Below are 13,144 nucleotides of genomic sequence, written 5' to 3' on the forward strand. Positions count from 1 at the left end.
GAAACTTCTTCAGCCAGAAAGTGGTGAATCTATGAAATTTGTGTTCACAGAAGGCTGAGAGTATATTTAAGATAGAGTCAAATAGGTTCTTGAGTATCAAGGGGATCAAAAGTCACAGAGGAAAAAAGCGGGAGTACGGGATTGAGAAACTTATCAGCCATGATTGAATGGCGGAGCAGACCCAATAGGCTGAATGATCTAATTCTGCTCTTATGTCTTATAAAATTAATTCTAAAGAAAAGCTGCATTTTGGAGTTCAAACATATCTGATGAACATAGTTGTAGGTTTTACTTTCTAAGCAATAAGCACTTAGCCTTTTGAGAAAGGAAAATGGAAAAATAAAGAAAAAATACTCATCATGCTGTGTTATATGTTTACTGGTACAAGGCCAAAATCAACACAAGTTGTAGTCTGAGAGTAACTTATTTGCCTGTTTGCTTGACCACAGTGATGAGCGGTTTGGAGACCAGGTAAATAGAAGAAATTTTAAAATGAGTGTAAATAAAAGTACCCAAGTTAACCAAAATCAAATTTCCCTCCCCTTGTGTGAACTATTTTACATTATTCGTGTAATGTTGAAAGTTCATCTTTTATCTGCAAAAGGAGGACAAATTTGACTTAATAACCAACAGCAGAACAAGATACAAAACTATCTTTCAGTGGTTTCTCAGTAGCACCAACAAATTGTTAGCAGGTTTGGTAAATAGACTATGTCTAAAATGATAAGTCACTTTCCAAAAACATAAGGCATGGTCAACATAGCTTTATAAATGATAACATTTTTCTAATTTATGCATTTTCAGCTTCAATCTAAAGGGAGCAGACCAACTATTTTCAGGCAGGGACTAATCTGATAATATTTCTGAGTTATCTTAAAGCTGCACAACTCCCTTTTATATAGTAATGCCAAGATATATCAATACTATGGAGTTAATAAAATATAACACAACAAGTAAAGGATATACAAGAATATAGAAGTCACCATTTGAATAAGTTATACCTGTTTCAGTCATAAACAAAAAACCTGAATTCGATTGTTGTAATTTGAGCTGTGAACACTTCACCCAATACAAAAGGCTACTTTCAAAAAGGTGATCTGGACCCCTTGCAACAGAAAATTAACCTTGTATGTGTACTATGCTGAAACTTCCCACACACTCTAGCCTTTACAGCACTGAAAACACGAAGCAATAAATATACACAGTGAATATACTGTCAATGGTTTCTCCAAGAAACAGAAAAACACTACACAGGAAAACCAAATTTATACCGCAGGTAAATCAACAGATAAAATTAGCAATAATTCTGATTGGTACATTAGTTTTTTTTTTAACTATATCAAAATGACAATTAGTAAAAGTGAGATTCTTATTCTTTTAACTGACATTTCACTCAAGTTCAAGCCTTCACATTCAGAGTTTTTGCTGTTAGTGTCCTGCACTAAACTGAAGCACTGGTCAACAACTTCCTGTATTTAATCACAGCTGAAAGAGGCCTCAAAGACAGCTTCACAACACAAAAGGAGTACATACTGAGCATGACACTATCAAACAGATAATGGTTAATTGAGGACCGCATACTTAATTGTTGCCAAGACAACTTATGGGAGACATTTTTTAAACAACCTGTGCAGAGATATTGTTAGTATACACTTCTGGAGACTGTGGGACTCGAAATCAGGCCTGCTGATTCAGATGAAGGGACACTACCACTGTACCACAATTTATAAACAAATCATGTAAACCGAAAACAGTGGAACATCTATGGAAACAGGAAGGTAGTTATTCAGTGTTTGTAACAAAAGTAAATCTACCCAAAACTAAAGCAGACCGTATTTAGACTAGATTAGGATATCTGGTTGGCATAGACATGTTGTTTCTGTGCTGTACATCTTTATGACTCCATGCTGCCCAATCTGTTGAGTGTATTCAACACTTTAGTCAGACTGTCATTACCTGTAAATCCTGATTTTTGAATTACAAACAGATGAGCTGTGACAAAAACAATTCACACTAGGCTAATTTAAAACATCAGAGCACCTCATTTGTGCTTTCAACAGTTTAATTTTTTGATTACAATTCACAATTATGCCTCTAATCTGTTATTATAATACCTGTCAGACTGAAACCTACAAAGTAAAACCTATTTAAGGAACTACTGCTACTTCAGAGAGGACAATAGTTCAGACACCAAAGTCACAATCAATGTCCCTGAATTAGGGATGCAACCTTCTTTCTCTTCTCGGGTCAGTGACGATGATTATATTATCATATCATTTTAAGAACATTCAATCAACACAGACCAGTTATCAAACCTTGAATCTTTCAGTCTGTGTGACTTAAAATGAATCTCACAAATTGATTACCTATTAGGATACCTTAAGTATTTTTGAGCTTTTTATTTCCTATTACATTATGGAGCTCAAATTGAACGTTTTTTTTGCAACCTCACTTGATATTTATATGCAGTCAGGTTGATAGATGAACTCCAGTTTGGAGTTTTGAATATCCAGAAGACTGGGTGGTCTTATTGATCGTTCAATTTATAAAGCTACACCAAAAATCAAAATAGCTTGCTCAATTAAATCACTACATTAAGTGACAAAATGTTTTACGGTACATGTAGCTAGTATTAAAATTGAAGCCACTGAAAGAAGTTGCATTATTTTGTTGGCTATTTAATTTAAAATTCAATATGCATTTTATTTGACTTCGAGTATATGCATTTCACTGTTTATGGTATATTTATGAACTGAACAATGTGTGCTAAAATTTTCATATTATATGGTAATTGCCTCTGTAATTGTATTTGAACACTATCACTCAATAAATTACTTTAATGTCCTGTCCATCTTTTGCTACCTTCCCACCCTACAATCCTCAAATACAGTCATTGTATGTTCATACAGATGAATGCAATGAAGCATCATTTTCTTAGTATAGTTAAAATGATGTAACCGCCTCTCTGAATAGAATATTCGCAATTGGAGTACAGCCAAGGAAGAAGACAAGTACATCAACTTCATATTATGTTTCGTAACATTTGTTGCAACCCTATATGCCGCTGCATGTTCTGCTGCTTTCATTAACTCCCTATTTTCTCCCCACACTTTTTCTATTAAATGAGGAGAGTGTTTCTCTGGAGATGACCCAATCAACTCAATAGTGATAAACCAGTAAGGACGGATGACACTTATGCACACTTTTCCTCCGTCGGTTTCTTTCTTTCACAGTCTAATTGAACATCCATCAAAACGCTCCTTTTTAAAAAGGAAATATGCTTCAATGTGAATTGATCTGACAACTGTAAATCTGTAACGCATGCAGTCATTGCAGAGATCAGCCACAAAAACAATTCAGTCATTTAAACACTTTTTGAAGTGTAGTGAAGAAAGTTGCTTTCTAGAAGCTGCATGAATCATGTAAAAAAGCAACATAATATGAGAATCAAATAGACAAGCATCCAAGTAGTTTGGCTTTTGTTATGTTATTGTGTTTGAAAAATAAAGTTTCAAATTATGCCATTTGTAATTCCATTTAACAAAAGTAATTATACTATAACTAAAATATATGCAAGCTAGTCCTTCACACTAAATTAGAATAAATTTTACAAACATTTATAAATGTCAAAGCACGTTTTAATTTCTGTTAATTTTCATAAGACATACTGCTAGATCCTGCCTTATATCCTCCCTATAATCACATGGGACTAAACAAAAAGCCAGCAGCTTAAATCAGTTACAAAAGTTGGCTTTTCCTGAGAACACTTTTTTTATTGATGCCGGGTTTAGTCGTCACTATTTATGGAGACAAAATGTCACATCCTTATTTCCAGCATGCTCATTCTTTAAACAGGAACTAAAACTATTAGGAGGAAGCCTCATATCACATTTAGTTGAACAGACAATATTCTGCATTCCCACTGTTTGTGTGCTAAATATATGTAAATTATCAATAAGGGATACAATGCTTTAATAATGTTGGAAAAGAAGACAATAACTATGCTGCTATGATTCTTTTTAATTCTCAGTTGAGTTTAAAGCAAGGAACTGCTACCCAAAAAAACTCATTAAACATTAAGAAAATATTCACTAGACCAGGTACAAAGTACTCAAATGAGACCAAATTGGTATCAATTAAGAGCTTGTCATAATATTGTGGTATTTCAACCAGATCTTTTTAGTTAGAAACTGAAAAGCTTTCGGTTTTTTTTCTGTCTGAAATCAAGATATGGGCTGATATAGATAGGCACTGAGAGAATTTAAGTGTTGTAAATTGAGTGTTAGCATCAAACATTCGACCAGCCAAGGTATGGAGAATTACATACAGAATCTCATCTACAATTTCAAAAAAAATGATATCACCACCAAACTCAAAGAAACAATTCACCCTAATATCCGATTTTACCAAATCTTGTAAATAACATAATTGTCACCAAGCATCAAATTGAGCTGCTTTGTCATTTGGGTCCTGATACTTACATAGTACTGAAACTCCCCAAAAGCTCATCTCACCTCTCCCCTTACTGAGATCAGATAGCAGGAACATTCAGATCTTTAGCCCCAAATTCTATATTGAGAGAACAGTCTAGCACACAGTAAGTTTCATATATAAGATGCCTTATTAAAATAGCTTTTTAATGGTAGACACTGACAGCTTTTCCAGATAGCTTTAGAGGAAACATTCAACTCAACTTAAATTTTTTGGGGGGAGTATTGGCTTTGCTGGCTGGCCAACATTTATTGTCTGTTCCTCGCTACATTTGAGAAGTTGCTGATGAGTTGCCTTCTTGAACTACTGCATTCCAGGTGCTGTAGGTCTACAAGCTGTTGTTTGTCCACTATGGAGTATTTGGGCACCAAGTCAAACATTAGCAAGGAAACTTCCTGTTTGGCTGATGTATAAGTGTTGAACAACATTTGGAGGAAGGGTGGCAAGGCCACATAATATACTCTGGATGGGGGACTTCAAATGTCCATCACCTAGAGTGGCTCACCAGCAACTCTACTAGCTGAATTTGTCAAGTCCTAAAGGACATAACTGCTAGACTTGGTCTTCAGGTGGTGAGGGAAGCATCAAGAAGGAAAAACATATTTGACCATATCCTCACCAATTTGCGAGCAACACATGCACATGTCCATTACAGTATTGGTGAGAGTGACCACCATATAGTGCTTCTGAAGACAAAATCCCATCTTCACATTGAGAACACCCTCCATCACATTATGTGGCATCATCACGATGTTAAACAGGATGGACTTTGAACAGATCTGGCAACTCAAGTCTGAACATCGAAAAGGCACATTGGGCCATCAGTCGCAGCAAAACTGCACTTAATCTGCAAAGTCTTAGCCTGGCCCACTTTACCCTAACCATCAAGCCAGGGAATCAAGTCTGTTTCAGTGAAGAATACAGGAGGGCACGCCAACAGCAGCATCACGCAATGAGATGTCAACCTGAGAACTTGCAATGACAAACAGCATAAGCAGCAAGTAACATACGGAGCTTAGCTGTTCCTCAACCAACATGTCAGGTCTAGCTCTGTACTTCTGCCACATCTATTATGTGAATGGTGGTGAACAATTAAACAAGTCACTGGAGGAGGAGGATCCACAGGTAACCGTATTTTCAATATTGAGGGAGCCCAGTACATTAGTGCAAAAAGAATTAGGCTGAAGCATTTGCAACAAGAGTCAGCTAAAAGTGCCAAGTGGACAATTGATCTTTGCCTCCTCCAGAGGTCCCAAACATCACCATTCCATGAATAGCTGTGCTCCAGAGCTGGCCGTGCCTCTAGCCAAGCTGCTGCAGGACAGCTAGAACACTAGCATTTAACCATTTCAGATATGAAAAGTTGCACAGGTGTATGCTGTGCACAAAAAGCAGGATAAATTAATGCTAGCTAGTTACTGCTTGTCGTCTACTTTTGAACATCAGTAAAGTGACAGAGGATGTCACCAATAGTGCTACCAAACAGCACTTGCTGAGCAATAACCTGCTCACTGACAGAGTGGGGTTCTGCCATTCCTATTCAATTCCTGACCTTATGACAGCCTTAATTCAAACATGGCCAAAGAAAAAAATAGCTGAATTCCAGAGGTGAGTTGACAGTGACTGCCCTCGACATCAAGATCACACTTGTTCAAATATATCAAGGAACCCACAAAAATTGATGTCAATAGGAGTCAGAGGAAAACTATTAGGTAGAGTCAGTCTAGACACAAGGTAAAGATAGTTGAGGTTGTTGGTGATCAGTTACTTCAGTTCCAAGATTTCTCTGCAGTAGTTTCTCAGGAGAGTGTCCAAATCCCAAACCTATCTTCAGCTGCTTCAACAATAATCTTCCCTCCATCATAAACTTAGATGTGGGGATATTCACTGATGATTTCACAATGTTCAGCACCATTTGCAACCCCTCAAGACACTGAAGCAGTCCATGATTATTGGCAGAGTAATCCACACAATATCCAGGTTTGGGCTGAAAAGTGAGAAGTGACATTCACGCCACACAATCACCAGGCAATGACTATTTCCAACAAGAGAGACTCTAACCATGATACCTTGACATTTAATGGCACAGCCATCACTAAGTTCCATATTACATCCCAGGGGCTACCCTGGACCAGAAACCAATCTGGACTGGCCATATAAATAATGTGGCTTCCAAAGTAAATCAGAGGCTAGGAAACCTTCAATAAATAACTCACCTCCTAATGTTCGAAGCCTGTATGCCACCTACAAAGGAATACTCCCTGCTTCTGGATCAGTGCACTTCCAATAACAAGAAGCCTGACACCTCCAGGACATAAGCACTCCACTTGATTGTCATCAAATCCATAAACTCTTATTCCCTTCAGCACCAATGCACAGGAGAAACAACTTGCATTATCTAAAAAGTGTTATGCCACAGAAAAGCACCAAGGCTCCTTAGAGAATATTTTCCAAACTGAAGACCACTACCATCTAGAAACATTGCTGGGAACATCACAACCTGCAGGTTCCTTTCTAAACCACTCAATATCCTGACTTGGAAATATATTGCCATTCCTTTTCTGTGTCACTGGGTGAAAATCCTGTAACTCCCTGTCTATGGCAGTATGAGTAGAGGTAGATCACTACCCAGCTTTTCAATGGCAACAAGGGATAAGCAATAAATGATCTCATGAACAAATCAAAACAAATTCTTTCATGCTTTTTATATTTCAGAAAATTGAAATATTGCCAAGATACTGTGTCCTTTACATTAGTTAAAAAGATAATCTTAATATCACTTATCGCCAAATTGATTGGTACAAGCATAACACGTTGTACACAACTGGGGCATGATGAACTATCCCCATTCGCCATAGCACACAGTGAAAAAAACTGAACAAGTTTGAGTAAGTAATTGATATGATTCTGTACATTCCAGGGCAACACACTCCAGCACATACTAAAATAGTGCTTAATCTCAGGGTTGAGCCGATATTATTTCAACAGCTTGAAGTATTTTTACCATGAAACATTATCCCTAACCCCCATGAGTGGAGAACCTCACCAACGTGGCCATATTTCATTTATGAGCTCAGATCATAAGGAACGGTAATTGAAGAGCATTACACATTGCAGTCAAGCTGATTCTCCTTTTAAAATGATACAAACAGACAAACTTACAGCAATGCAGAACTACAGGTTTGACTGTGTTTTATTCCAATTATCTCCCCAACATTTTTAGTCAAGAAAGTCTATTCAAATGCCTGGTGCTACACCAGTTCGGACAACAACTCAAAAAATAAAAGATAAAAGGGAACTTAAGACATTTTACCTCATAACTTTGCTACACTGAGTATTATTCACATCTCCACTGGAAAGTTTTCCCATCTAAATTTAGTTTTAGAGGTACAGTCAGTAGCTGAATGCAGCCTTGATATCAAAAGCAATTACTTCAATATCACCTCTGTAATCCAGCCCATACCAATGAACAGGCCACAGCTTTTATGAGGTCTGAAACTGGTGGTACCATTGAAACCAAACTGACGATCAATTCACTGTAAATTTATAACAAGTTACATATGACGAAGTGGCATTTGATTGCATTGTTAACAATTCCTTCTGTCACTCCGTTGACGGCTGGGAGCAAATTGACAAATCTGATCATTGGTCAAGTTAATCACGGTTTTTGTGAATGTGACTTACCTAGGCAACGATATGCATTATCAGGCAATAGGAATGATTATGCCTACTTCTACAGTACATTCCTTCAACACTATAACTGAATGTTGTCAAGGTTCATACAATTGCTCTGTCCAGTGTCTTGATGTCAAGTAGAATGAGTATAATTAGCTGAAGACTGGAATGTGATGGTAATCTCAGGGTTGTCATGCTGAGAACAACCATCTATTAAGTACCGTTAGCTGAAGATAGTTTCAAGTTCCAACTGTCATGCTGGGCTCCACACAATTTAAAGTAGGATGTTTGTGGTTTTTAATCTTCTCATTAGTTGCTTAATAAAAGACATAATTCACAACTGGTTATGATAGAATTGCAGAGCTTTGATCGGGCTAGTCAATTGTAGGATCAGTTAGCCCCGTCTATAGCATGTGGATTTTGTTCTTATTAGCCATGCACTGTAGTTAGTTGGTTGGTACATGCATTCAGAAATGTATGGTCCTGTTCTTGGTATGCTAAATCTGCACTCTTCAAACAAGATTGGTCATTTGGCTTGTTGATGATAATAGAAGAGTCATGGTCATGCCAAAGCAAAAGTCACAGTTTGTGGTTCAATACAGATTTAATTGGACCACAGCATCAAATGACTTACCAGCTTTGAGCTGTTGAATCTGTTCTTAAATCAATCCAATTTAGAATAGGGCTAATGGCTACACAATGGACCAGGCTCGTAGGACACAGACAATACCTGGTGTCTACAAAGATTGCACTGTGGGTGACCACAGAAAAGGTTAAGGTCTTAAGTTATCCCCTTAAGCTTCAGTTTTCATGATCTACTGAAAATCCCCTCTGACGTTTAAGTCCTTTGGGACTCAGTATTAATCAGCATTGTTGTTCGACATTTCAGATTCCCCTACCTAGAGCTGTCCTTGCTTCTTCCAAGTGCTGATTTGTCAACAGTAAGTGGTATTTAAAAAAGTCTACTTGCTCGTATTGGACCTAAAACCTTGTAGGATTTTTTAGCTCTGGAGTAAACAATAAGAACTCAAGATTATTCTCTTTTGAATGGCCTGCAAACATCCAAGGAACTATGTTGTCAGTGAAACAAAATATATTCAGAGATGGTAATGTGAGGAGCCCGAGGTGTAAAATTGTAGATGAGTATAATTATAACAGGTTGTAGCTTGATTAGTGTGTGGACACCTCTCACAACTTTGGCACCAATCCACAGATGTTAGTGAGGAGAGCTCTGAAGAATGAAATGGATTGGCTAAGTCTATGCTGTGCCTTGATTCAACACCTACATCTCAACAAAGCACCGCATCCAATTTGTTTCTTTTTCTGGTGATATGATATCACTCACTAGCTTTCTAGGTCACTTTAGAAGACAGTTCAATAGTCACACACAATGTTGTGAGAATAGCAACATATAAACTATAGAATAAGAACAGCAATATCGCTGTCTCAAAAAGCATTAGTGAACCAAGTGGGATGTTGCAACAACCAACAACTTCATGGTCATGTTTACTAATTCCATTATACAGTATAAGATTTTAATTTCTTCTGTTTGTCCTAAATATATCTATTATCAAGAAGACTGCACAAATTCTGCTCTACCCCAGAAGATATGCAAGAATGGGAGTAAATGTCATTCCCATTTTCCCCATTCCTGTCACACAATCCCTATCCTCCTCTGAGTAGTACAGATGAACTTGGGTTCTTGGTTCAGAAACAGAACAAGGAACACAAGGGGAGCCAACTTCTAGAAAGATGCAGAAAGGTAGCAGATAGCTGAAACTTCGATCATTAATTTCATTCTAGGAGATCACAAAATTATTACTTACATTCTACCAACACCTTCATACATGCGTGCTTCTTCAGGCATTGTAGATATTTCTGCATCTGTTAAATGTGCATGTTTCTTGGTCCTATTTAATTGCTCAATCTGCAAGTCTGCAAGTTTCACCTTCTGTTGTGTATCAAGTACCTTGGACTGCAATTCAGCAAAAGCCTGAAAGAATACAGGAATAAATTTTAAAAGTGTGACTGTAATTAATTTTACAAGTCAAAAGTTAACATAACTTATTAACAGTAGTTAATTACAGAATCGTTATCTAGCAGTGTATTCTCTCAAGGTTTGAAGAATGAGAAGCAATCTCAAAACAAAGGTACAAAATACTTAGAGATAAACAGGGTGCATGCAGTTAAGGCATTTGACTAGTTGGGGAGTCTATGGCTGGGATACAACAAACAAAAAATGGGGGAAGCCATTGAGTTTTAAAAAAAAACATGAGTGCTAAGAGTTTGGTGAATCTTTGGAATCGTCTATCCCAGACAACTACAGAAGATCACTCAATGGAATACATAGCCTTATTGATACAATGACCATCAATGCCATTCATTGAGAGGCAACTACAACTCCAGAAGGAGGTATGGTGAGAAGAAAGTAAAACTAATCATTTAAAAATACATTAAACATACAAGAGTTGACTAACCTAAGTAAGAAGAGATTTTTATTTCCCAAGAGACAATGTCAATTAATAGAAGAGCCATAGATATACAGTTAGAGCTTTAATGCACATTAATTAAAAAGGGATGTATTAGCTTGAACAGTTTCATGTCTAAATTAAGGACAGTCAATTGAAATTCAAAATACTGGGTTTCAGTGTGTGGCTGTGTGAGTGAGTGACACAGACAGACAATGCCAGATCTGCTAAGTCTTTCCAACATTTTACTTGGTTCTCCAAGATTAAAGACTTGGAATAATGGTCAGATATATGCACAGTTTTAAAGAACAAGGTTTAATCCTTCCAATATGCTCAAGGCAGGGGCTAAGATGTAGGAGTTTGCCTGGTGAGCCATGCTGAGTTCCCCAAGACCCAAAATGAGGAAGGTGAGTGGCAGGAAGGGCATCTAGCTGTAAAACCAATTGTCAAATCCCATAGGTTGGTTGACACTAAAATATGGTGACTCCACAGAATGTGGGAAAAAGCTGAAATAGATTTATTTATTTAACTTTGTCATCAGTGGTTGGTTGTGCTAATATAAATATCTAAAATTGATGCATTTGTTGCTGTAAGTCAGACATTATTATTGCAGTTGCAATATAATCCAGCCAGTGCCCACAAATTTTATGCTTACTCTATAAACCATTTATAGAGCACCTATGCTACTCAAACTAAATCACAATACTGCACTACCGTTCACTATATAGGTCCCTAGCCACTGGGGTTCATATCTACCTGCTCGATCTACATAGCTTCAGTAAGATCAATCTGCAGATTGCATTAACAGCATCCCATCATAATTACATTGAGAGCAGTCTGACACCTATAACCTCTACCATAAAAGCCAAAAAAAAAACAAATGAAGCACTATTGCTAAGTCACACATCATCCTAATGCACATAAAGGATCACTGTTACTGGTTATATCTTGGAATTCTTCCTATAACACTACAGGGACCATTGACTGCAGCAATGTAAGGCAAAAGCCACCATTTTCTCAGGCAACCAGGAATGAACAGTGAATGCAGCCTTCTGGGTGTCACCCTCATCCTAAATAGTATTTTTAAAAATAAATCAGTTGAGTAAATTATTGTTGCATAATCCTCCAAGCACCAAGATCACTGAATAGTTTATTTTAAAGTGAATTAGTTATCTGAATGAATCATGATGAGCATGAGATAAATAGCCAAAAATATAAAATTATCTTGTTATTCCACATAATAGCAATATTACAAAACACTTTAAGGAATTAAAAACTGAACATTTACAGAAACTGTTAAACAACTCGTGAAGAGACCCAAACAAAACAATAGATATTTATCTTCCAGATACCATTCACACTGATTTACTGTTGTGTGTAGCTCTAAAATGTTAAACTATTAAACATAAACAATAATCATTTAGACAACAGATAAGATCTGACATGAAGAAAAACGTGCTTTTCAACAGTAAGCGAGAAGTGATAAAATATTGTACTCTTAGACACTTAGAAACATCTCACTCCAAAAACAAAGTCAGAAATGGTGTTATTGCTGTCTACGGATTACACACATGGCAGATTTTCAACTCGACAGGGTGGGCAAGACTTCACCGCAGCCGGGCCTGCACCAACTACACACTTTTAATAACCACCGAAAACGAATCAATGACAAAATCCTCCCCAACATATGCCTTTCACTCTAAGAAAGCTAAAGACAGCGATCAGTCATCAAAACAGAATAGGAACACGCAGCCATGAAGCTCCTGAAACCCCATGTACCTTCTTCAACTCCAGATCCACGGGGGCTGCCATCTTTAGAGGGTGAGCGCATGCGCAGACCGCACCTTCCCCCCAAATCCCGGCGGTGAGCAGCAGCAGCAGTGAGTGAGTGAGCTTAATGTGGACCATCATCTGTGAAGCTTTTCATTCTTATCCCCTTTAATATGTTTGAAGGATTTCCGATTTCACTTTATCAATTTAAAAAAAAGTACTTCCGATATTGGAAGTCTGAACTAAAGCAAACTCAGCAGTTCTGCCAGTGACAAAAGCAGAAATTGCTGGGAAAGCTCAGCAGGTCTTGCAGCATCTGTGGAGAGAAATCAGATTGAGTGACCCTTCCTCAGACCTCTGGTGGCGCCTGAGGGTAGAAGGACAGGGTTAACGTTTGGAGTCAGAAATTATTGCTTAGGAAGTTCACAAGTTCTAAAGAAAAGTCACATCAGAGATGCAGTTTAATTTCGATAAATATGAGGTGCTGCACTTTGGAAAGGCAAATCAGGACAGGACTTACTCACTTAATAGTAAGGTCCTAGGGAGTGTTGCTCGGAGTGCAGGTGCGTAGTTCCTTGAAAGTGGAGTCGCAGGTCGATGGGATAGAAAAGAAGGCATTTGGTATGCTTTCTTTTATTGGTCAGAGTATTGAGTGCAGGGTTTGGAGTTGTACAGGACATTGGTTAGGCCACTTTTTGGAACATTGTGTGCAGTTCTGGTCTCCCTCCTATTGGAAGGAT

At 37.6% G+C, this 13,144-nt stretch overlaps 1 protein-coding gene across 1 annotated transcript in view; it reads right to left on the bottom strand.

Annotated features, from left to right (window-relative positions):
- The window catches only part of pfdn1 (prefoldin subunit 1), a 93,335-nt gene extending 80,857 nt beyond the window's left edge, over window positions 1–12,478 (bottom strand). The window contains exons 1-2 of the mRNA XM_060836794.1: window positions 12,414–12,478; window positions 9,993–10,159 (exon numbers count right to left, since the gene is read on the bottom strand). Coding sequence (XP_060692777.1) covers window positions 9,993–10,159; window positions 12,414–12,446 — 200 coding nt within the window. The 5' untranslated portion in view covers window positions 12,447–12,478. The remainder of the gene's footprint in view (window positions 1–9,992; window positions 10,160–12,413) is intronic.
- Window positions 12,479–13,144: the final 666 nt, after the last annotated feature.

This window comes from Hemiscyllium ocellatum, chromosome 16 (genome assembly GCF_020745735.1).
Source record: "Hemiscyllium ocellatum isolate sHemOce1 chromosome 16, sHemOce1.pat.X.cur, whole genome shotgun sequence".
NCBI classification, from domain to species: domain Eukaryota; kingdom Metazoa; phylum Chordata; class Chondrichthyes; order Orectolobiformes; family Hemiscylliidae; genus Hemiscyllium; species Hemiscyllium ocellatum.